The 26,476-nt window shown below is 38.9% G+C and overlaps 1 protein-coding gene across 11 annotated transcripts in view; it reads left to right on the top strand.

Moving 5' to 3' along the window:
* Nucleotides 1-26,476, top strand: part of MAGI2 (membrane associated guanylate kinase, WW and PDZ domain containing 2) — a 1,363,649-nt gene that overhangs the window by 1,246,253 nt on the left and 90,920 nt on the right. For all 11 annotated transcript variants that reach the window (XM_045053218.1, XM_045053217.1, XM_045053215.1 and 8 more), the window contains one exon: nucleotides 244-387. In XM_045053218.1, coding sequence (XP_044909153.1) covers nucleotides 244-387 — 144 coding nt within the window. The remainder of the gene's footprint in view (nucleotides 1-243; nucleotides 388-26,476) is intronic.

Raw genomic sequence — 26,476 nt, 5'->3', positions numbered from 1 at the left:
CCAAAGTAATCAAGCTACACGGTAGTTCTTTTAATGACCAAGGAAATTGCATTCAGATCTGCTTGAACTTTTGGAACTTTGGCTCTCATTTTGCTAGATTGCGAAGTGAGATTACTTGTTCTCACAATATCATGTCATTTGGGACACATTAACTGTAAGGGAGAAGGAGAACAGAGAGACTGACCACAGAAGCTTCTCTGATATCAAACACCTGTTTATTCCATTCTCTCGCCAACTCTACAGGATTTTGATTATTTCACTGTGGACATGGAGAAGGGCGCCAAAGGGTTTGGATTCAGCATTCGTGGAGGAAGGGAATACAAAATGGATTTGTACGTGTTGAGATTGGCAGAAGATGGGCCAGCAATAAGAAACGGAAGGATGAGGGTAAGAACGGTCTCTTTTTATAGAATCGCTTAATCCTGAAAGACCCCACAGTGGTATCAGAATGCTGACTCAATGTGATTAAGCAAACAGTCTCAGCATGGGCTTTGCCTTCTTTCCGTTGCATGACTCAGTTTCCTGAAGGTTTGGTCAAACGCGACTCAAGAATCATATTAGCTCTCAGTCTCCTGCTTACACCCTTCCAACTGGCAAATCTCATTGCAGTGGTTTATATACATAGTTTCTCTAAAGAGCGAGCTAAAGAAAATGTACAAAGTAAGCTAAGAAATAGTTTGAAATGGAAACATGGATCCATAATTTTTTCTATGGCTTGGTTTAGTTTTCATTTGGAATAAATCTTTTGAAATTTTTTTCTTTGATGCTATTTTTTTCCTCCAGGTTTATTAATCAAATGGTTCTGTGTTTCTTTGGAAATACTTCCTTTGTGTTGACTGGTCTTTTGGCTTCGATATTGGAAAGAGGAGGACTAGACTTCTTAGATACGTGTTGTCCTTAAAAATGGTAGCAGTTAGAAATTTTCCAATTAGAGTGTAAGTTGAGATGGATTTTTTAATGTAATAGTGATTTTGAGGCATCTGATTGATAGGTAACTGACTGTTCATCTAAAGGTACAAAAAAAACCTTTGATAACAATGTAGAATATTAGTCTGTGTCTCTCTTTTTCTCTCTCCCTCTCTTTCTGTAAAATGGCCATTAGTCAGCACATAAAAGGTTAGTTATTATAAATAAAATCTGGAATTCATTCTTGCTTTCCCTCCTTGCCCTTTAAATTAATACAGAAGAGCTGTGGTCCTTGGCTTCTGGCACTTCCGGTTCCTGTGCGGAGCTGCACCAACCACTTGCTCCCAGATAACTGAATGAATCTGTTATTCCTACTGCCCACTCTACCATTTCTGTGATTTTCATTCCCAAGTCACTGAATCATCCACAGTGCAAAAGTAGAAAGAACATAAATCATGTCAATGTTCCTCCCTCCCTTCACAATTCTTTGACAACTAGGAAGTATCCAAGTTGGAATTTGAACTGACTGGAATTTGGCTGACTCTGGAGACTGATGGCTCCTGCCCTGGTCCAACACCAGCCTCCGTGTACCCCATCCACATATGGTTTTAGGAGAGGCCTCCACATGGTTTCTTGGCTCCCAGCTTCCCTAAAAACAGAAGGGCACTTTTTTAACATATTGCAAAGCCAACTCACAAGTGGTTAAGTAAAACAAAATCTTCCTGGTGCACGTAAAAGCAACACAACACAAGGACCATGGGCGAAGCCACCAGAGCCCTATGAGAGAGGATAGCCCACCCGCCCCCACAGTGGACTTCAGAGGTGGCCTGTGTGACTTCCAAACAGTGGCCACACTTTTTAACAAGTGGTCTAAATGGCTGCTCGATATGTACAGCACTCCCAAAGCATGGGAGCCTAAATATAGAAGTACTTTTATGTAAAAAGAATATTCTTTCTTAGAGAATTCAAGCCAGAGTGGTAGTTGCCAGCGTGGTCCCTGGCATCAGCATCACCTGGGAACATGTTAGAAATGCAAATTCTGAGCCCCACCACAGACCCACTGAATCAGATACTCTAGGATTGGGGTCACCAGGCTGTGTTGTGATTCATTCCCCTGTGAATGTGATATAAGCTGCAGTTCGAGGACTTCTAACTGAGCCAGAGGGAAGTTGACCTGACACACGTATGACAGAGATAGGAGATGTGTGGCTCAGGCCTTGTTAATCCCCCTTAGATCCTGTCTAAGGGGATTTCTATCCTGTCCCAACAGTTTACCTGGGGTTTTTAAACCCATGTAAACACAGATTTAGAATTCTGTAGGCAGGTGCTAAATTTTATGAAAGATGCCTTTTCTTCTGGCAGGTGATAAAAATGAGTCCTCTACCTGGGTTTCAGAAAACGATATTTTCCCTTCTTTTCAAAGATTATAAACATAAGCAATAGTTTGTAATTTTCCATGCCAGTTTTATAGAGCAAACTATTCCTTCTGTGTACAGCTATGTAAAAGGAATTATGATGGCCAGTTTTAGATAATATGGGTTAGTTTATTTGGGACCATAATATACATACTTCTAGCATCTAATTCTCAAAGAAAAGGAGCCACTTGGGAGTCACAGAAATTCCAGGGATAAAATTTTACCGGTTGATTTTATTTCCAATCTTCAAATTAAGTCTAGGAACTTGGCAGGGATGGATGGAAGGCTTTTTTCTGCTCTTTACAGATTATATTCGCCACTCAAATGTTTTGAGTTTTTCTCACTCATGGAGTCTTATGGCACCAGGGGAAAATTTGTCCGTGGTGACAAACTGCATGTCAGGAAGAGGGACAGCTTTATCATGTAAGTTCAAAGGTGCTCATATTATCTACTGTCAGAATGAGGTAAATCTCCGTAGTTGTTCTTGATCATAGCACATAATTAATTCAGATCTTATTTTAATGTTTCTTATCAAATTTTAATCATTTAAGGTAATGTTTTCTACCTTCATTTGTGCATGTCAGCAATTGGCAATAACTTGTAATTCACGGTTGCGTTTAAATTACTTTGGCAAGCACCGGGATTGATCAACATTTGCATGACTCAGTGGTCTCATTATTTTAAAGCAATGCATAAATGGGATAACATATTGGTTACCAATTTGGAAATTTTACAGTAAAATTCATTAGGGACCCATTTTTCATCTAACTATAAAATTCCCCCTTGATACCACTGGGACCCAGATACATATACAGATCTTAATTATCTGTGCAGGTGATGCTTATAAGGCAGGACTTCACTCCATGGGGATTATGGTTTGGTTGTAAAGTGCCAAGACTCCTGAGAAAAGTAACTGGACTAGACATTCATGGGCTATTATTAAAAATAAGCTCAAGAAGAAGAGAAGCTAGCACCAGGTTCTTCCCAGCCTTTAAAACACTCAGGCACATTTCACCTCATTAACGTGATTCCCTCACCTTTAGTCTTAATGCATCATTTCCTCTGTTCACAAACTAAACATACACCCACTTCATGATCCGATAAGTTTGGAAAAGATGAGGTTTCCCCCCTTTTTCATGATCAGAAACATAAAGGAAAAAGCCAGGCAATGATCTGATAATAGCTGGGTATCTTAGATTAAACGCACCATCGTGGAATTGCTGAAATCAAAATTGCTTTTGTGAAAGAGCTAGATGATCCTGGAAAATCATTTCATGTAACAACTAATGAATTACTGGGCCTTTGGGTTAGGGTTGTAAATAATAGTGCTTTTGAACTCTTAGTTAATGCCCCAGATGTTAGTCTCTGAACCTGAGACTTTTCCTGGGTCTTTTACATCACCTTAGTTGCAGGACAGTGGTGATGTGTGCCTGTTTAGTAGTACAGGAAAGCCAGGTATGGTAGGGGCCAGAGGAGGTGGGGAGCACGGGTGTACGGGCATCCTTCTCACACTGGGGATTCTAAGAAATGGTGGCACGGGTACATATTTTTAAAGTATGTCCTTAGGCATCCAAGAGATATCCTGGGCATCCAAGAGAAGTGCCAGTGACCTTCCCACTCAGAGGTTCTTTCATGAACCTGGTGAGAGATAGGTAGACATATCCCAAAAGTGAGTCCCAGGTGAATGATCTCACTCCAGTCTTTCTGGGCACCTGCAGCAGTGAGAAATATCTTAGTAGAGAATCCTTGGCAAATTAAACTATTTGACTTTGAAATTGATTAATGAGTACTCCCATATAAGAGATTTGTTTTTCCTCCTTAGAAAGCATTATGTGTTTACTTTTTTTGTCAAATAAATATTTTTTTCCACTTGATGAAATAACAGTCAGATCAGGCAAGAATCCTGATAATGTACAAGGTCAACGGCTTTCCTCAAAATATGAGAACATACCAACAGCAAACCATGATCAGGAAGTAGTGGGGAAAATGAATGGTTCCTTCTGAGGGTCAGATTTACAAGGCAAAATCTACATAAAGGAGAGACGATAAGAAACTCTTTTTCAGAAGATCATTAGATGCTAATTTAAAATTTTTTATTACATTTCTTTATTTTCGAGAGGCAGAGAGAGACAGAGCATGAGTGGGTAGAGAGGCAGAGAGAGAGGGAGACACAGAATCCGAAGCAGGCTCCAGGCTCTGAGCTGTCAGCACAGAGCCTGACACGGGGCTCGAACTCATGAACTGTGAGATCATGACCTGAGCCCAGGTCGGACGCTTAACCAACTGAGCCACCCAGGTGCCCCAGATGCTAATTTAAAAGAGAAGTTCTAGGACCCGGTATATGAAACATATAAGAGTAACTAAATAAATAAGGGCCTAAAGATTTACTAAAAATATGACTATTTAGAGCGTTTCTAAACCCTCAGCCCTATTCTCAACCAGCCAAATATGCAAACATGGTATATTTGCCTTATTAAACTTAGAAACATCAATTCACTTTGTTAAACCTCAGTTCCTATAAAATAGGAAGATGATATCTACTTTATAGAGTTGTTGAGAGAGTTTTGAAAACATATCAGGAGGTAGTCATATTTTTTTTTAAGTTTATTTATTTATTTTGAGAGAGAGCATGAGCAGAGAAAGGACAGAGAGAGAGAGGGAGAGAGAATCCCAAGCAGGCTCCTCACTGTCAGTGCAGAGCCCGATGCAGGGCTTGAACCCTCAAACTGTGAGATGACTTGAACCAAAGTCAGACCCTTAACTGACTGAGCCACCCAGGTGCCGCCATGATTTTTTTTTAAGGCAAAGAGTGAAGTTTTAGTTTGTGGAAAGAGAGAGGAATTTAAACAGTAAGATACATCATGGAATAGAATTTGAGGAAAATAGTGCCATGAGAATAAATACCAAGAAAAACCATGTGGATCATAATTATGTGAAATATTCACTTTAACAAAAAAAAAGTGAAGAGTAACAAGTTTTGACAATAATTACTAGATGGATTTCCAACACCAATTAATATTCATGTACTAAAAGTTGAGGAAACAAAACATAATCTGTAAATGAAGAAAATACGGGGAATAGAAAATAGAAACATAACCATCATGTCTGATTGCTTTTCTTCAGTCATTTGAGATGGCTAATGTGGTAAAAGAAACACGAATGACATTCAGATTTTAAGGAAAACTGTAAGAAATTATTAGAAACCATTAGTGGATGTGTTATAAAAAATAAGAGTGTTTTTAAGTTTGTAAAATAGTCTAATAAAGTTGAGAGGAATAAAATTTTTGTAACTGATGAAAATTTTTGTCTCTGATACCAAGCTCTTAGGGATACAATCTAATTAAAAACTGAAAATAAATAGGAAACACAGGCAAAGAATAATGAATATAAAAATAATTTATGGAAATCTTAAGAAACAAGAGACATTTGGAGGAAAGGAAAGTGGTTCTAATCATCACATAAATAAAGTCTGAGAGTCGAGTTAAAAGAGAATCTGAAAGTAGACCTAGTTTGCTCTAGAAAAGGTAAAATATTTTACTGTTTCTATAAAATGTAGCATATTCCCCGTTTCCATAAAACATACTTTCTATTATAAAAAAGAACATCATTTTTTTAGCTTCATCACCTTAACAGCAGTATAACAATTGTATATGCCTTTTTGCACTGCATAAGCTTTTTTTCAAGCTTCTTCTTGAAACTCATATGACACATGTCCACCTGCAGGGGGCCTCAGGGTAACCTAAAATATCTTGACAGACTGAACAATGTGCAAAAAAAGATATTAAGCAATATCTTTTTTTTTTTTTTAGTTTTTATTTAAATTCCAGTTAGTTAACATACAGTATAATATTAGTTTCAGGGGTACACTTTAGTGATTCAGTACTTAACATTCAACACCCCAGTGCTCAACACAACAAATGCACTCCTTAATTCCCATCATGTATTTCACCCATTCCTCCCCCCACCTCCTTTCTGGTGACCATCAGTTTTTTCCCTGTAGTTAAGAGTCTGTTTCTTGGTTTGCCTCTCTTTTTCCCCCCTGTGAGATTGTTTGTTTTGTTTCTTAAATTCCACATATGAGTGAAATCATATGGTATTAGTCTTTCTCTAACTGATTTTTTTCATGTAGCATAATACTCTCTAGCTCCATCCAGTGAGTTGGAAATGGCAAGATTTTGTTCTTTTTTATGGCTAAGTAATATTCCATTGTATATATACCATATCTTCTTTATCCATTCATCAGTTGATGAACACTTGAGCTCTTTCCATAGTTTGGCTATTGTTAATAATGCTGCATGTGCCCCTTCGAATCAGTATTTTTGTATCCTTTGGGTAAATACCTAGTAGAACAATAGCTGAATTGTAGGGTAGTTCTATTTTTGAGGAATCTCCACACTGTTTTCCACAGTGTCTGCACCAGTTTGCATTCCCACAAGCAGTGTTGAGGATTTCCCTTTCTCTGCATCTTTCCCTGATAGCTGTTTTTAATGTACCACCTCTCTTTCTGTGGCCCAGAATGTAAAAGTATTCTATTTTACATATTATTTTTATTAAACATAAAACCATTTAGAAGAAGATTTCTAACATATTTAGCAGGTATAAATACCAGCAATGATTCAAGCACCCTTGTGTGCTTAAAAAACAGAATATGACCAATCTCCAATGACTAAACCGCCCTGCACGCTCCAGCCCCCAGAAGAACCACCACTCTAAACAAACACTTACCATTCCTTCTAGTTTTGCTACATATGTGTGTATCTCTCAACTATATTGTTTAGTTTTGCACTTTGTGAACTTTATGTAAATGAATCATATTACACATATCCTTCTCTGTGGTTTGCTTTTTATACCTTATACTCATTAGAGTCAGCCGAGTGGATGCATGAAGCTATTGTTCATTTATTTTCACTGTTGTAAACCATTCCCTTGTATAAATATGCTACAGTCTATAGTAGCTATCCATGGAGATTTGACATTTTCCATGTCAATGGACATATGAGTTGTTTCCAGCTTTTTGTAACTAACACAATCCTTGTATATATTTCCTGCTGCACGTATGCAAGAATTTCTCTAGACTAGACTACATACCTAGGTGGGCACATATTTAACTTAACTAAATAGCACAAAAATATTTTCCTAAGTGGTTTTACAAATTTATACACATACTAACAGTATAAAAGAGTTTCCCCTACTATGTATACATCCTCATTAAACTTGTATTTCAAGCTTTCAAATTCTCATTCTGGCGGGTAGAAAATGGCATATCGTTTCTTGATTACAAATGGTGTTCATCATCTTTTCTTATGTTTATTGGGCTTTTGTGTTTTCTCTTAGATAAAAATGCCTATTCATATATTTTCTCTATTTTCTGTTGAATTGTTTCTTCCTCTGATATTGATTGTGAAAGTGTTTGTATGTTCTTGGTGATGATTTTTCATCGATTGCTATGTTGCAAATATCTTATTCCAGTTTATGACTTGTAGTTTCACTTTCTTTATGTTGCAGTTTGATAAACAGAAACTCTTAATTTTGGCATATAATTGATTTAATTAACCATTTCCTTTATAGTTTCTACTTTCTGTGTCATCTTTAAAAAATTACTCCCTAACTCATATTTTTAAAGATCTCCTATATCTTTTTCTAAAAGTTTTATAGTTTTGCTTATCATTTCTAAATCTTTAATCACCTAAAATTGATTTCTCTGTAGTAAGATAAGGAAGAAATTTAATTTCAGTTTTTTCCATATAGATAAGCACTTGTCACAGCATCATTTGTTGAATGTCTTCTCATTTTCCCCCAATCTGCAATGGCAGCCCTATAATAAATAAAATTTCTATATGCAATAGTCTGTTTATAGATTATTTACACTGTTCTGCTGGTCTGTTTGTCTATGCCTACATTGATACTATACTTATCTACCTTTCAATAGGTCTTGACTTTTGATAGAGAAACTGCCCATCCCTTCATCCCCAGATACATATCTTAATTCTCCAGAAGTGTTTAGATGTTCTTGGATCTTTGTTTGCCCTTTCATATAAATTTTTAGAATTTGCTTGTCCTATTAGGATTTTTATTTGAATTGTTTAGAATCTATAAATAAATGTGGGAAAACTTTATAATATTTATAATCTTCATAATATTGAATCTTTCTACACATGAACGTGATATAATCCATTTATTTAGGTATTCCATAAACTGCTCAAAGTTTTATTTTTTTTTTTCCCATAACATACCTGCAGATATTTTGCTAAATTGATTGTAGGGATTTTGTTTTATTTTTGCTCTTATATGTAGTATTTTTATGTTTGTTTAAATTCAAATTAGTTAACATATAGTGTAGTATTGCTTTCAGGAGTAGAATTTAGTGATTCATCACTTACATATAACACCCAGTGCAGGGGCGTCTGGGTGGCTCAGTCGGTTAGACGTCCAACTTCAGCTCAGATCATGGTGTCACAGCTTGAGAGTTTGAGCCCTGCATTGGGCTCTGTGCTGACAGCTCAGAGCTTGGAGCCTGCTTCGGATTCTGTGTCTCCCTCTCTCTCTGCTCCCACCCCACTCGCACTCTGTCTCTATCTCTCAAAAATGAATCAATATTAAAAAAAAAGTTTTTAATTTAAAAACACCCAGTGTGGATCCTAAAAAGTGCCCTCCTTGATGCCCTTCACCCATTTAACCCATATTCCCACCCTCCTCTCCTCCAGCAACCCTCAGTTTGTTCTCTGTATTTTTTCTTATAGTTTGCTTCCCTCTCTCTTTATCTTATTTTTCCTTCCCTTCCCCTGTGTGCATCTGTTTTGTTTCTTAAATTCTACTATGAGTGAAATCATATGATATTTGTCTTTCCCTGACTGACTTATTTTGTTTAGTGTAATACATTCTGTTTACATCCACATGGCAAAATTTCATCCTTTTTGATCACCAAGTAATATTCCATTGTGTGTGTGTGTCTGTGTGTGTGTGTGTGTGTGTGGTTGTGTGTGTCACATCTTCTTTGTTCATTCATCAGTCTCTCTCTCTCTCTCTCTTTCTCTCTCAAAAATAAATAAACATTAAAAAAATTAAAAAAAAAAAAAAAAAGAAGTCACTACAGTCAAGGTCAAAGAGGTTGACACCTGTGTTTTCCTGTAGGATTTTGATGGCTTCTTGTCTCACATTTAGGTCTTTCACCCATTTTGCATTTATTTTTGTGTGTGGTATAATAAAGTGGCTCAGTTTCATTCTTCTGCATGTCACTGTCCAGTTTTCCCAGCACCATTTGCTGAAGAGACTGTATTTTTTCCATTGGATACTCTTCCCTGTTTTGTCAAAGATTAGTTGGCCATACATTTGTGTGTCTACTTCTGGGCTCTTTTTTTCTATTTCATTAATCTATGTGTCTGTTTTTGTATCAGTATGTTTGTGCCTTGATGATTACAGCTTTGTAATACAGATTGAAGTCCTGTACTGTGATATCTCCAGCTATGATTTTCTTTTTCAACATTACTTTGGCTATTGGGGTCTTTTATGGTTCCATACAAATTTTAGAATTGTTTGTTCTGGCTCTGTGAAGAATGCTGGTGTTATTTTGATAGGGATTGCATTGAATGTTTAGATTGCTTTGGGTAGTATCGACATTTTAACAATGTTTGTTCTTCCAATCCATGAGCATGGAATGTTTTTCCATTTCTTTGTGTCTTCTTCAATTTCTTTCATAAGCATTGTACAGTTTTCAGCATACAGATTTTATACCTCTTTGGTTAGGTTTATTCCTAGGTATCTTACTGTTTTTGGTTATATATAGTATTTTTAATGTAATTATTAAGGTAAACTGTTACCAGTGAAAAGAAAAAGAATTGATTTTTATATGTTGGTCAATTGTATCCAGCAAAATTACTAAACTCTTTTATTAATTCAGGTAATTTCTCAGTAGCTGCCTCTGGATTTTCTACCTAGATAAACACATTTTCTGCAAATAAGGAGAGTTCTGTGTCTTTTTTACACTCTTTTTTTTTTCTTATTTTACTGCATGTGTTCAACTTCTGTGATTCTAAATAGAAGTGGTCAAAACAAGCACTCTTGTTCCATTTCTCATCTTAAAGGGAATAATTTTAACGCTTCACCATTAAACACAATGTTAGTTATAAACAAAGGCTATATAGATAACCTTTATCAGAGTAAGAATATTCCCTTCTATCACTAGTTTGCTAGAGAGTTTATTAGGAATTCGTGTTGAATTTTATGTACTATTTCTATATCCATGGAAAGTATCATATGATCTTTTTTCTTTAACATGCTAATTAATATGATTAATCATGTTAATGGGTTTTTATGTTATTATCTCTCTTGATGTCCTCTAATAAGCCCTACTTATTCATAATGATCTTTTTATGCACTGCTCAATTGAGTTTCTGGCAGTTCCTTTAGGATATTTGTATTTGTTCTTGAGCAAGGTTGGCCTGAAGTCTTCTTTTCTTGTAGTGTTATGAATGATTTTGATATTAATGTTATTTTAGTCTTATAAAGTGAGAAGGAATAATCCTTTCTGTTGTCATTGCTGTTGCTATCTGGGAAAGTTTATGTAAGTTGAGAATTGTCCTTGAATGTTTGGTAGAACACACCTATAAATCCTTCACGTTTTCTATTTCTTTTTGAGTCAATTCTAATAAATTTCTTTTTTTCTAATTGTCTATCCCATCTTAGTTTTCAAAGTGTTTATAATATTATCTTATTATATTTTTAATTTCTGAAGGATTTGTTTTTATGTGCTCATCTCACTTATTTGACTCCTGTTTATTTGTGCATTCTGTTTTTTCTTTATTACTCATACCAGAGATTTGTCCATTTTTTTTATTCTTTTACAGAACCAGCTTACACATTTGTTCTCTTGCTTATTCATTTCTGTTTTTATATTTAATATTTCTCTCCCTTCATTTTCTTTGGGTTTACTCTGTTGTTATTTTTATTGCTCCTTAAGTTGGACACTTAGATCAGTAACTCCATTTTTCTTCATTTCTATTAATAATGTATGACTTTAAGGCTGTAGTTTTGATATGTAGTATGTTCACGATTTTAAGTTCTAAATACATTTTAATTTCTATTGTTATTTCTTCTTTGACTCATGGATTATTTAGAAGGGTTTTTTTTTATGTATGAGGATTTTCTTGTTCGTTGTTTATTCTTGATTTCTAGTGAGTCTGTGCCCCTGCTACAGCCCTATCAGAGAACCCCATAGTCAAGGGGCTAAGTCTGCATGATCCCAAGGCCCTCATTATGCACACACTCCCGGATTCTGGGCAGAAAGAAGCATGATGTCCTCCTATCCCTCTGCCCCACTTTGCTGCCTCAGCACTGGAGAAGCTCTGCTTGGGCCCACAGTCTCAGAAAGAGGGAGGGATGGTCTTACATTCACATGCGTGCATGGACCTGATATGCCCCAATTCGAGAGACCCCCCGAAAACAAACCACCAGAGTCCAGAGTCAAAGCCAAGTGGCAAGGGTCGTTTATTGCAGGTTCGAACCCGGTCCTCCGCACACGTTGCCGGTGACGCTAAGAGGCCCCGAGCGAGGGTCTTACAGCTTCTTTTATAGACAGGCACAAACAAGTTAGGGATTTTTCGCGGTTACAGAGCTGTTATTGGTTGACATTTAAATTTGAACACTCAGCAGAACTTGATTGGTTCTCGCCTTTTTTTCAAACCACTCAGCAGAACTTGATTGGTTCCCGCCTTTAGGTCAGACCACAACCGGGCACGCCCTGGCTGGTTTCTGGAACGGTGGGGGGAGGGGAAAGATCTTTCCTTTGCAGTTGTGAGTACACCTGGTAATTTTTCTCTTAGTCTCTCAGACCAGGCAGGGAACATGGATGTGTGAAGCATGGAGAGCCCTTGCCCCTTCTGAAGAGCAGCCGCTACTAGCCCAGGCCAACTGTTGATCAGAGGGGATGCTGGCTCCCTCCTTCTAAGTCTTTGAACTTTCAAGAGAAAGCAAAAATCCACATTTTTAAGAATCAACCAGACTTGAAAAAATATTATTTTGTAATTTAAAAAAAAGCTGTGCATGCCAAACAAAATAAGGCAGGCAATGTGTGGACCCCAGCTACCCTATTTTTCTCACTGTTGTAAGCAGATACTAAGGCAAGAGGAAGGTAGAGTGGCTGTGGGCAGGGAGTCTGAAGCAGTTCCTGCACCAGCAGGTGTGGGTCCCAGTGCAGCCAGTCAAAACAGTTCCAGCATGCCCTGTGTGATGTTAGAAGACACTACTGTGGAAGTGTTTGAAATGCCTTAGAAATAAGCATGCTGAGAAAAACCTGCATAAACCGCTGCTCTTATGCCTCATCTTTATATTTGAAATTTTGAAGATGGTTTTCATTCCCAGGAAACTTATTTTGATTTCTCAGATTCCTTTATGCTTCTCCTCTCCAGCCAGATGTAAGCGAAGCTTTCTCTGGAAGGACACACATTTAGGAGTACGCAGATGCCTGGTGAATGCTCAGAAGAATCCTGCCTTATCTTCCCCAGGGCTAAGGGTGCTTGTCTGGGCCAGAAAAATGTGGACCTCCCCAGCTGGAGGCTCTTCCTGAATTTAGGGAGGAGCCCTCTTCACGTCTTGCTCATATTCTGCCATTGAGCTTGAATGGCATGACATAGTGTCTTGAATTAATATGCCCTTGCTTGGATCCAGGGAAACAAAGCAGCAAGTCTGTCTCCCTTAGCAACGAGAGACTCCCTCACACACAATTTCCCAGCAAAAAAGTTGGCACAAATAGCAATATACACCCATCAGTGGGTCTATCTCAGTTTGAAGCCTCAGATCATTGACAAATATTAAAGAACTGCATTCACTTCATTTGTTTTCAATCGGCTCATCCAAGACATTTTCATTGTCTCCAACTCACTCAGTTTCATCCTTACCCTGACAACCCTTAGAGGGAAGTTTTCACCTGTCTTATTGGCTTCCTAATCCATTCCTTGTCCCCTGTTCTTTTTCCACAACCTGTTTCTTCCTTGTAAGGAAATATGGGACAGTAAAAAGAGCAAGAGCCTAGAAAACCTGATATTCATATACTGGCTCACCAACTCACTGGCTCCCTAGCTCTGACCTTCAACAAGTTGCCCCATCAAGAGCCTACAGCTTCTCTAGAGCCTCAAATACCAGCCTCCTCTGGACAGTTTCAGGGGCATGCACACTGGGCGGGAAAGAGAAAGTGTCCTCCTAGCCAATAGGACCAGTCGAATCAGCCCTAGCAACTCAAAGAATGACAACATGTCTTCATCTCACGCAAGTTAATTAACAAAGTCCAGTTTACTCTTCTGTAAAATGGGAATAATAGTTTCCAGGAAGGACAAAGTGCCTACTTCAATATTCCTGAGTTTCTTCTTATTCTTCCTCCCCCTCCTTCCCACCAACACCTGTACTTTTATATGCAACACTCTAAGCCCAGAGCTACAGAATGTGCAATACTCTGAGCCCAGAGCTACAAAATATGCAATACTCTAAGCCCAGAGCTACAGAAAGCATTTTTAAGTGTGTATGTTAAGAGGTTATGAAAGCTTTCTTTTTTTTTTTTTAAATGTTTTTATTTATTTTTGAGACAGAGAGAAACAGAGCATGAGCAGGGGAGGGACAGAGAGAGAGGGAGACACAGAATCTGAAGCAGGCTCCAGGCTCCGAGCTGTCAGCGTAGAGCCCGATGCAGGGCTCGAACTCAAAGACTGTGAGATCATGTCCTGAGCCGTAGTCGGACGCCCAACCGACTGAGCCACCCAGACGCCCCTGAAAGCTTTCAAATATCCATCACTTTGTATTTGCCTTCCCCTAGTCTGTTAGATAAAGTGGGCTCCTTCTCAAAACACAAATTTGATCTCTCTGCCCATTGCTTAAAACCCTTCATTGGCACTCCATTTCTTTCGAAGGAAAGACCAGAGCCCTGACACGGCTGTGGATGCCCTGCATGTTCTGGCCCCTGCCTCTCTCCCGACTCATCTCAGCCAGGCTCCTCTTGCCTTCCAGCCCCTCAGTCAGATCCCCATGCTGCCTCCTACTCATGGAGTTTTGCCCAGGTTGGCCCCTCCTCCCACAATGCTCCTCCCTCCCCCTTTCACCTGGTTAACTCCTCTTCATCCTTCTCATGCCAACTCAAGCATCTGGTCCTCAGAGAAGGTTTCTCTTCTCTCTCCAGTCACGTCACATCCGCCTGTCACTGCCTGCCACTTCTCTGTAGCTTTCGTCACGATGCTAATTTTACATTCACGTGTGTGATGATGTTATGAAATCTGCCTCTCCATAGTAGAAACTCTGTGAGAAAGGAGCCTTGTTGCTCTGCTCTCCCCACTGTACCCAGTGCTCAGCACTGTGCCCGGCACATGGTGCCACTCAGGAAATACTGACCTGCTGAATGAATATGTGAACAGAAGGCTTCAAAGTGCAGAACACTGCAGGTGTGTCTTCTGGCTCTGGAAGTTAACTGCTGTGCTCACTAAGTACATGGCCACAAAGGCACCTGATGAACCAGGATGTGGGATTTTGTAGATAACTGAGTATATGACATATGTGTGGCAAATTCAGTCTAACTCACTGTCTGCTTTTTATGCCCTAGCGCCTCCCTGTAAACCCACCATCCTTTTCAGAGTACGTTTAATTATTACAGATTTTGCAGTATCAGTGAGGTGGTGTAGTTACAGTGCCTAACGTTTTTTTTAAGCGCCTTTAATCTTAAACTATGTGACATTTCACATCTTGTTTTCCTCATATGTAAACTCCCCATCACCAAATGTGAATGACACAGAAGGAATAGAAACAAAGCAAAATAAGGTCAAGCTGGAAATAATGAAGAACTTCAAAAGCATGAGGTATGCAAAACATGATAGAATGAAGGGTTACAAGACCGGTGTGCCACAGCCTTTTAGAAAGAATACACAGGAGAGCAGGGCAATCGGTCGAGTGATAGGAAAGCCAGAGCTTAGCAGAATTTTCGAACCCTGCAGAGCTGAGCCCATCAGTTCAATGCAGATAGATGAGCTAAGGAGGCTGATGAAATCAAGCGCATGAGAGAAAAGGGATAACCAAGTGCTTAAGAGAGGAAAGAGCAGTCCAACTGGAGAAATGAAACAATTGTCTGGGCTTGGGTAGATGGTTTCTGGGGCCCTGCATTGCAAAAGTTCACCCACCCAGTCTTTCATTGCCATTGAGTGCTGACACTCAGTAAACACAGGAAGCTCATCTCTGCATAAGTGTTAGCCTTTCCATGTCACCACACAGCCCGTCCCTGAGCCACCCAGGCATCTGTCAGCCATCACTGTGACTCATCCTTCAGATCCGTCTGCGAATGTGAGGTTTTCCTTTATTGTTTGGTTCTGCTCCGCGTGTCTTGCAAAGAAAAAGAAAAAACGTTTCACAAAGATCAAATCCATTACCTTTTTCTTTTCAGAGCCTGACCTGTGAACACTGTGTTAAATGAGTTGCACGAGCCCCTTTCAGGAGTGAGGGAGAGCTTTGTCTTGATTAGAGAAGGAAGCCGTAGGGAGCAGAGTGGCGTTAGACTCCTTTGTCAATTATTCAGGGTTCATTATCCCACGTGGGGAGGGCTCCAGTTCTCTGCCCTGTTTCTTCTTCTACAGGATACTCAACTTTGAACCATTTCAAAAGCAGCTTCCCATGAGGGCTAGTTAAAGGTTTGGTAAGGAATCAAAGGGTTAGTGTTAGGATTGCATCTTGGTGGGGAAAGACAGAAGAAATCTGAATAAATTAGAAGTGAGGAGAATCTTCGTATTTTAATTATTCATGGGTTTTGTTTTGTTTGGAGTTTTGGTTTTGCCTGTGGAAAACAACGAGAAAGTTTACAAACCACTGCTGTGATCTGAAAAAACACACATACTTGCCTCTTCAGTGAGGGGAGGACTCGCTGGGTACGGTTTCCTCTTTTTATATTAAGCCATCATCTCTCTGTCTTTATCTGAGAAAAACATCAAAATTTCTTCCCTCTTCATTTTTACAAAAATGTCTTTCCAGTGTTTATGCAAATTAGCCATCTGCCTGTGATCCTTTGTCATTCCATCTCTCCCAAGACCTAAAGATCTTCTGGTGGGCGGGCAGGGAGTCACTCGGTCCACGCAGTCTACCATTCACTTCTTTGCTTTAGTCAGAAAAGTGGACATGAAATACAACTTGCTCCTGACTCACGCAGGATTTGGTTTGCACAGCAGAGTGATTCAGAAGATGCTGAGAGCCGCATACTCTGTTCTTCAGGTGTGATTCCCAGGCCATTCATGTTTCTTCTTCCGGGTGCCCATGAAGTATTGCTGCCTTGGCAATACACCATCCTTAGGCCATGGTCCCTTCTTTCCCTGCCGCCATTTCCCACACCTGCACTATTGAACACAGACATGGCTTCTTCTCTTACCGGTGGAACATTGCTGCCTCCCCTACCAGGATGACTCCGGAGTGCTTCAACTTGACAAGATACTTGTTTTCCAATAAGTACTTCCCAATATAGGGATCCATCATCTCTTCTTGATCCTGTATAAAACAGCACAACCAACCCCCAAGGCAGGCTTGTCTAATTATTTGGCCAACTTTGGGATGTATGGGCTGACACCCTTCCTCAACACCCAGCTAAAATTTCTGGCTGCCTGTTGGATGTCCAATACACTCATTTTCCATTTCAAACCAGCCACGAGTTCCTGACATTATGCCATCTCAGTGTCTCATGTCTCTGTGTAATTATCTGCCAAAAGGATGATATACCACCAGTCATTAGGACACTGTCAGCAATATTAGTCTTCTTGTGGGAAGAAAAGGAGACTCCACAACCTATTAGTGTTACTTTGCTTTGTAGGAGACCTTGAGAGAAGAATGATTGAGCCCAGAAAGGGAAGTTAAGGTCAAATGTAAGTAAGCAAAGAGAAGGATTAATGAATATTGAATATTGGGTCATTTTCAAATATTGCCTTCCTAGGACCAAAGGGAAAGCTGGGAGGTGTATCAAAGGGAATTGGGGAGTAAGTGGCTGAGTCAATGCTTGCAATTAGCTACCTAACTTGGGAGTGTTAGGTACCTCTGCCCTGAGTACACACTGCTTCGGTCTGTGTCTTTCTGGAAACAGACACAAAGGAAATTTAAGTCAGACCCCAAATTAGGCATTTCCTCCTTTCATTCCATTGTGGCTGCCACAGTGCAGACCTTCCTCTTTGTTATCCTCAACTATTCCTGTAGGCAGGTATGTCCCACTGGTGTCTAATTTCTCCCATTCATGCTTCATACTACCACCAAAATTATATCCTAAATCACAAGTGAAATCAAATCTGCTGTCTCCTCAAAAGTTTTCTTTTTTTTCTTTTTTCAGTATATGAAACTTATTGTCAAATTGGTTTCTATACAACACCCAGTGCTCATCCCAAAAGGTGCCCTCCTCAATACCCATCACCCACCCTCCCCTCCCTCCCACCCCCCATCAACCCTCAGTTTGTTCTCAGTTCCTCAAAAGTTTTCAACAACCCGCCTTTGCTTGCAGGATAAGATCTAAATGTGTTAAGGCTTTGACCCTGGCTTTGGTTTGGTTTGGTTTAAAAAAAAAAGTCTCTCTACATTCTGACCCAAAGCAGCTTTCTGTCCTTATCTACCCATCTTTCCACAGTTTATACTCCAACCGTTGCTGCTTCCAGGACACGCGCTGCCATTTCACACTTCCCTGTCTTTCCCCATCTTTCACTTTCCATGTGGAATTTCCTCTCTGTCCATCTCTGTCCTCAAAACCCTACTCATCTTTCAAGGCCCAGTTCTGACTACCCCATGAAGCTGTCGCAAATTCCCACCACACCTGTCACTGCCACCCACCTTCAGATGAAGGGCTCCCTTACGGGCACCCTCAAAGCACACTTTTGAATATATATCTTATTATAAAATACAGCAGCAAAGTAAAAAAGAGATTATAGAAATATATGCTCAGTTTAAACAACAAAAATACAGTACCCATACAACCTCTACCCAGCTTAAGAAACCACAATGCCAATATATTTGAAGGCTTCCCATCTGCCAGAGGTAACTCCTCCCCTGAATTCTGCATTTATCATCCCTTTGCTTTTCTTTATTGTTTACCATGTTTAGATACACCCCTCAACAAGATATGGTTCAGTTTCACATGTCTTTGAACTTTATAGACACAGAACTATTATTTTTGTATTTTCTTGACTTTTTGAGCTCAACGTTGTGACAAAAGTCACTGAGTGGATGTGTATTACTGTAGTTTATTCATTTTCACTAATGCATAGTTCTTTATAATATAAATATGAATTTATGTATCCATTTTCCTGTTGATGAGCTTTAGGGTAGTTTCCAGTTTCTTACTATTAGAAACATCACCATTACAGACATTCTTGTAAAGTTCTCCTGGAATGCATGTGGAAGATTTTCTCTTGGGGACAATTCCTGAATCTATTCCTAGGAGGATTTGCGTGTCCCGGGAACAAATTGAAATTGACTGAATAATACCAGAAATTTTTCCAAAGTGTTTGTAACAATATATATACTCTTACATTCAGTATATGAGTCCCTGCCGCTTTATATCCTTATTGGCATTTCATATGAAATGGATGCTAAATTTCTGCTAGTATAGTGGGTGTGAAATGCTCTATCATTATGGTTTTAATTTTCTTCCTATTAACGAACATCTTTCTCTATGTTCAAGTTATTCATTTTCCTCTTCTCTGATACTTAAGTTGATGTCTCTTGCCCACATTTCTGTTGTTATTGTTGTCTTTTCCTTATTGATTTTTACACATAATGGATATTGTATCTTTGTTGGTTATATGTATGGCACATATCTTTTCCTAGTTTGTGGCAGCTCTTTTTCTCTTTATAATCTCTTTTGATGAGATCAAATTCTTAATTCGTGTATAATCAAAAATATCAGTATTTTATAATATTTGCATTTTTATGCTTTAAGACATCCTTTGCTATCTTAAAGTAGTATTTTTAAATAACTTTGAAAGATGGGCCTTTTATGTGTAAATCCACAATCCGTCAGGAATTGGTTTTTGTATATGGTATGAGGTAGAGATTCATCCTAAAACAATGTTTAAACATGACATTTCGTTTGTAGTAAAATTTAATACGATATTTTGTAAAGGCTTTAATATGTGATAGTGTGTCATAATCATCCCCATGTCCTCCACCGTCTTAGCACACTTGCCACCTAGCCCCCCACAGATGCTGTAATGTCATTGCAACTGAACACCTCCTAATGCCCCGCCCTTACACCGTGCTTCTGACAACACAGGCAAGAAGCATAACGGCTTATTTCTTCATCTTGCTGGGCACCTCCGCTCCCTCATCCCATCTTCCACAGATGCTCTCCTAAGCTGCTCCCCTGCTCCATTCTTCATAAGCACAGACAGGAAAAAAAATCCTAGATGTCAGGAAATATGGGAACCTACAGCCAGTTTATTTTCTTTTGTCCTGCAATAGCCTAATAGTACACCACCTGGCACTGTTCTAGGAAGCAAGGTACAGGCCTCAGCAGTGTGGGGAACCGATCCCAGACGGCATTCAGATAATCCAGCATGGCTCAGACATCACAAATCACAGGGAAGTATCTGTTGTGTTTTGGGGGGTGCCAGTTTCCTTAGCCACAGACTGCCAGTAAATTAAAAATCCCAATGATTCACTTTGCTTTTCAACCACCAGAATGAGTTAAGATGGCACTAAATACAAATATAAAATTCTTTTCTGAATCATGCAAGCATGAAAGAGAAATATTTCAATTCACAGCCTAGATGTATTCCTGTGTGCTTTCAGTTCGGAGCAATTGAGCACGTATATATTCAGTATTTACAAGAATAAACCTTTCTGGAATATATAGAGAAAGACTCTGAAGCACCGTGGGCAGCAGAGTAGCATAAGAGAAAGAGCCTGGTTTGGGCAGATTTCAGCTTACTTCCTAGCTGGGTGCCCTCAGCTTCCTCATCACAAAATAAATATCAAGACTTATCTACCTTACAGAGTTTTTATAATAATTAAATAAGGTAATGAGTATAAGTTCACAACACTGCCTAAAGTGTTCTAGGCCATCAATTTTTTTAAGGATGACGATGATGAAGGGGGAGGATGACGATTATGATGAAATGACCCAATCCCTACTCTTTAGAAATATATCCTTTATGATGTCTGCATCTATCAATAACTCAGAAATAAGGCTGACTGAAACAAGAGCTATAATGATCATGACCATATTTGTAAAACAAAACTTGAAATGTGATCTGACCAAAAAAAATGAGTCCAAGAATGTATTAAAATCTAATATTAGAGGTTGGGATTGTCCCAGCATATTTAAGACATGCAGTCCCTATGGCTATAATAGAAGCACCGACCATTTGCCATAGGGAAGATCAATTTTGTCTTGGAGAGAGTCCTTAGAGGATGTAATAGTTGAGTGAGGTCCTGATGTGCCTTCAACACACAGATGTGAAGAAAGACAGGAAGAATTCCAGATAGCACAGGGAGTGTCATAGAACAGGACAGAGACATGTAAGACGGGGCCCTTTCCCCACATGCCTTTTTATCATATAGAAAAGGTAATCCCCAGGGGGCGCCTAGTGGCTCAGTCAGGAGCGTCTGACTTCTGCTCAAGTCCTGATCTCACAGTTTGTGAGTTTGAGCCCCACATCAGGCTCTGTGCTGACAGCTCGGAGCCTGGATTCTGTGTCTCCCTCTCTCTCTCTCTGCCCCTCCCCCACTCACTCTCTGTCTCTCAAAAATAAACATTAAAAAAAATTTTTTTTTCAAAAGAAAAGGTAATCCCTAGGACTCCAAAGGATCTTCCTGGGGTAAGAATGGAAGCCAGGAAATAAGATGGGGATAAAGTTAGCAGAAACCAGAGTACTACCCCATACCCACCCTATTTCAGTCAAAGCAGCTCTGCTTTTATGTTTCATTTATTGCCTTTCTTAAGTGAAGAAGTTTAATTTACAAAAGACTTTCCACTGCTTAGTGAAAAGGTATACGCACACACACACACTTGAGTAGTGTGCTTTAGTCCTTGCCTTGTTTTCTGTAACTAATCCCTGTGGCCCTTTTGGTGACCCTGTGATGATTTTTGCTTTGGTTACTTGTCCTACAAAAGTGTCTGGGTCCTACGTGGGACAGAGGTCAACAGCGCTGTGGGATGTCACTCAGGTCTGGGAATCCGTTTTAAAGAAAGGTGGCCCAAGAAGATGTGGAGCAAGCACAACCCAGCCCAGAAAGCACAGTTGTATGGTTCAGATCATGGTTCAGACTTTTAGGGAAAAGGAAGCATGTCAACTGGAAGTGGAGATAGTGACCTTGAACGGTAGATGTTGGATACCCTAAGAGGAGCACTGTTGGGAGGCATGCATAGTGCAACACAGTGACCCCCCCCAGCCTGGACCCTAGAGGAAGGTACTAAACAGGCATGCTCCTTTGGGATAGGTATGTCACATGCCCAAGTTCCTTGAGTTTCTGAAGGTAAAGTAGGCCTCTTGAGGAAAAAACTGACTCTGATTGTCATATGGGAAACAACGCAGAATGTTGTCATCCATTGTAAGAAGAGTGTAGGAATCAGTGAGTTGTAGAGTTTTTTTTTTTTTTTTTAACTTTTGGTTGTTTGTATTTACACTCATTTGTGCTGGCCTTTTTAAATTGGCCACCCCATTATCCTTGGCACATCAACATGTCTTGGAATGAAATGAACACATGTAGATTTTCCATTTAGCTCCCAGGGATCCAATAAAGCTTACATTTAGAAAAGGAAAACTAGAAAATAGAAATACATTGGAAATGACCAAGAGAACAGGGCAAAGAAGTATATCACAGCTATCTCTGCTAACAAAGATACTGCTTCTTGATGCAACAAGGCAACTTATGGAATAAGAGCTTGGGAGAACTCATACTTTACAGTTTTACATGGATCATGATAATAGATGGCAGTGTTCTTCTAGTAGAGAGGCAAAAGTCTTACCTTTTTAGTGATGTATTATTGCTTTCAAAACTTTTTTGAGAATATCTAAATTTGAAAACGGACCAAATGGTTTCTAAAGCTCCCTAGGTAGTTCTGATGCATATTCTTGGGTAAAACCAACTCCAGAATAGGCTAGAATAGGCAATTGGGCATCAAATGGACCACTATTATAAAATATACAATATGAGGCCAAGGAAAAATAGTTAATCCTTTATAACTCAGTCATTTCCTAAGTATGTCACTAAAAAAATGACAGGATGGTTAAAATAATTCCACTTTCATTTATATGATTAATTTAATTCTTTGGGAAAAAAATACTTTTCATTTTCTAAAGACCTCTTAAACAGCTAATGGATTTACTTCTAATAAAACCTTTGTCTGCAATTTACAATTAAAATATTTGAGTTAGTAATTGGTATTTAATGCATTTCATGATACTTCACAAGTGAAGTGGAGAGATAAAGGGTAGGTATTGTTCTTAAGCCCAAAACTCAGATAATTATTCACTGTATGTAACCTAAAGATTTTAGAAATTATTTGTATTTGAAAATGAGAGTAAAAATGAGACTGTAAAAATCTGCAGACCTACAAGATTTCCAGATTCATGTATAGAGCTCTAGTAATCAAAATGATAGGAATGTTGGCCCTGGGGTGACCTGTGGGACTCTTTGGGAAACCCAGAAAAAGACCGACAGGTATGGAGGCCTGACGTGCTATTGAGGCAGCATCACAAATCAGGGGTGGAGGGCAGCTTTTCCATAACTGATGCTCGGACAAGTGGTTATCCATACAGGTAAAAATAAACCTCTATTTCATACCACACACAAAAATCAGCTCCGGGTGGATTAAAGATCAAGGGTGAAACCATTAAAACTTTTAGAAGAAAATATTTTCAATTATGTTTATTTTATTTGTATCGGGAGGGATTTTTTTTAAACAAGTCACAAAAAGCCCAAGCCACCGTAAAAGAACGTTACTGATAAATGTAATTCCATTAAAATCTTAAATGTCTCTATGACCGAACACCACAAACCGAGTAAAAAGACAAGCCTCACATTAAAAGAGTGTATTTGCAATACATAAAATGGACAAAGCCTTGCTGCCTGGAACGTATAAATAATAAAGAGCTCTTAGGAATTAATAACAAAGAAACAATGGGGAAAATGGACAAAGTGCATGATGAAGAAATTTACGTATGAAGAAAGCCAGACAGCTGGTAAACATCTGCAATGATACTCAATATCAGGAAAAAGAAAATTAAAGCAAGAGGATGGCATTTTACATCCATTAAATTGGCAAAAGTTAAGTGTGACAGTTCCAAACACTGGCAAGGATGTGGGGAACTGGGAACTCTTAGTCACTGCTAGGAACTCTTACTCCTGCTTGTGATAAAGTAAATCAGTGCTACCACTTTGCAGAGCAATTTGCCAGTATAAGTTTGAAGATGAGCATTCACCCTGCACATCAGCACCCATCTGCTGTGTATGCCTTGTTCTTGCTCTTATTCACCAAGAGACATTTTCGACAATATTTATTGTAGCATGGAGTATTATGTAGTGGTTAACATGAATGAACTATATCCTCTACAAAAATAAATTTCAACAACATAATTCACTGATGAAAACAATTTATTGCGAGAAAAACCACTACAGATTCATATATGTAATGCTATTTACATAAAGTGCAGATACGTATTATTTATGGATATATACCCATGAAGAAAAAGTCATAAAAAAAGAGGAAGCATGAACTACAGAATAGTGGTTACTTTTGTGGGGGAAAGGAATTAATTTAGAAAGCATTCAGGGAATCAAGCTCTATCCATAAGATTTTATTTTGTATGCAAAATACTTTGGGGTTTTTTTGGGGTTGCTTTGGTTTTTTTAATATATGAAATTTATTGTCAAATTGGTTTCCATACAACACCCAGTGCTCATTCCAAAAGATGCCCTCTTCTATACCCATCACCCACCCTTCCCTCCCTCCCATCCCCCACCAACCCTGTTTGTTTTCAGTTTTTAAGAGTCTCTTATGCTTTGGCTCTCTCCCACTCTAACCTTTTTTTTTTTTCCTTCCCCTCCCCTATGGGTTTCTGTTAAGTTTCTCAGGATCCACCTAAGAGTGAAAACATATGGTATCTGTCTTTCTCTGTATGGCTTATTTCACTTAACATAACACTCTCCAATTCCATCCATGTTGCTACAAAGGGCCATATTTCATTCTTTCTCATTGCCACGTAGTACTCCATTGTGTATATAAACCACAATTTCTTTATCCATTCATCAGTTGATGGACATTTAGGCTTTTTCCATAATTTGGCTATTGTTGAGAGTGCTGCTATGAACATTGGGGTACAAGTGGCCCTATGCTTCAGTACTCCTGTATCCCTTGGGCAAATTCCTAGCAGTGCTACTGCTGGATCATAGGGTAGCATGTCAAAAAATTTTTAATTTTTTTGAGGAACCTCCACAGTTTTCCAGAGCAGCTGCACCAGTTTGCATTCCCACCAACAGTGCAAGAGGGTTCCCGTTTCTCCACATCCTCGCCAGCATCTATAGTCTCCTGATTTGTTCATTTTGGCCACTCTGACTGGTGTGAGGTGATACCTGAGTGTGGTTTTGATTTGTATTTCCCTGATGAGGAGTGATGCTGAGCATCTTTTCATGTGCCTGTTGGCCATCTGGATGTCTTCTTTAGAGAAGTGTCTATTCATGTTTTCTGCCTATTTCTCCACTGGATTATTTGTTTTTTGGGTGTGGAGTTTGGTGAGCTCTTTATAGATTTTGGATACTAGCCCTTTGTCTGATACGTCATTTGCAAATATCTTTTCCTATTCCGTTGGTTGCCTTTTAGTTTTGTTGATTGTTTCCTTCGCTGTGCAGAAGCTTTTTATCTTCATGAGGTCCCAATAGTTCATTTTTGCTTTTAAATCCCTTGCCTTTGGGGATGTGTCAAGTAAGAAATTGCTGCGGCTGAGGTCAGAGAGGTCTTTTCCTGCTTTCTCCTCTAGGGTTTTGATGGTTTCCTGTCTCACATTCAGGTCCTTTATCCATTTTGAGTTTATTTTTGTGAATGGTGTAAGAAAGTGGTCTAGTTTCAACCTTCTGCATGTTGCTGTCCAGTTCTCCCAGCACCATTTGTTAAAGAGACTGTCTTTTTTCCATTGGATGTTCTTTCCTGCTTTGTCAAAGATAAGTTGGCCATACTTTTGTGGGTCTAGTTCTGGGGTTTCTATTCTATTCCATTGGTCTATGTGTCTGTTTTTGTACCAATACCATGCTGTCTTGATGATGACAGCTTTATAGTAGAGGCTAAAGTCTGGGATTGTGATGCCTCCTGCTTTGGTCTTCTTCAAAATTACTTTGTATGCAAAATACTTTGAGGCAAATATCACACAATATTAACCTAATGGAAATCTGGTTGATAAGAGCAAGGATGAATGCTTCATAACTCTTAACTCTTAAATATTTTTAGCATTTTTAAAAGTTATTTAAGTAATCTCTGAACCCAACGTGGGGCTTAAATTCATGACTCCTAGATCAAGAGCCACATGTTCTACCGACTGAGCCAGACAGGTGCCCTGTAAATATTTTTAAATATTACACAATTTAAATGAAAACAAATGAAATTTTTCAATAGATTTATTAATATGATAATGGTTCTCAAAAAGTCAAGTGTGAACTGCACCTTACCTACAGATCCATTAGTGCACAAGTTATCCAGGAGAAGTAGACGTCCTGACCAAACTTAAAGCTCTAGACTGGGGGTTGGCAGATTTTTCTATAAGGGGCCAGATGGTAAATATTTGTGGCTTTGTGTACCACACAGTCTCTGTCACAGCTACTCAGCTCTCCTGTAGCAGTACAAAAGCAGCCACAGGGCAATATGTAAATGAATGAATATGATTGTTTTAATAAAATGTTACTTAAAAAGCAAACGGTGGGCTGAATCTGGCCTGTGGGCCATGGTTTACCAAGCCCTACTCTAAATTCAGAGAGCCCCAAATTCCAAATGTTACCTTTCAGTCTAGAATATAACCCTTGTCATTAGTAAATTATATATTCAAGATTAAAGTGAGTTTGAAAGTCTCCTATTGAATAAAATGTAACATAACTAACAATTATTGAATGCTTACCATGTGTCAGGTGCTTTGCTAAGTTTATATGTATATCTCAAATGATCTCAACAATCTTATGAGTCAGAC

Source organism: Felis catus, chromosome A2 (genome assembly GCF_018350175.1).
Source record: "Felis catus isolate Fca126 chromosome A2, F.catus_Fca126_mat1.0, whole genome shotgun sequence".
Classification (NCBI taxonomy): Eukaryota; Metazoa; Chordata; class Mammalia; order Carnivora; family Felidae; genus Felis; species Felis catus.
The sequence above is the reverse complement of the archived record's forward strand: the minus strand, read 5'-3'. Positions and strand labels throughout refer to the sequence as shown.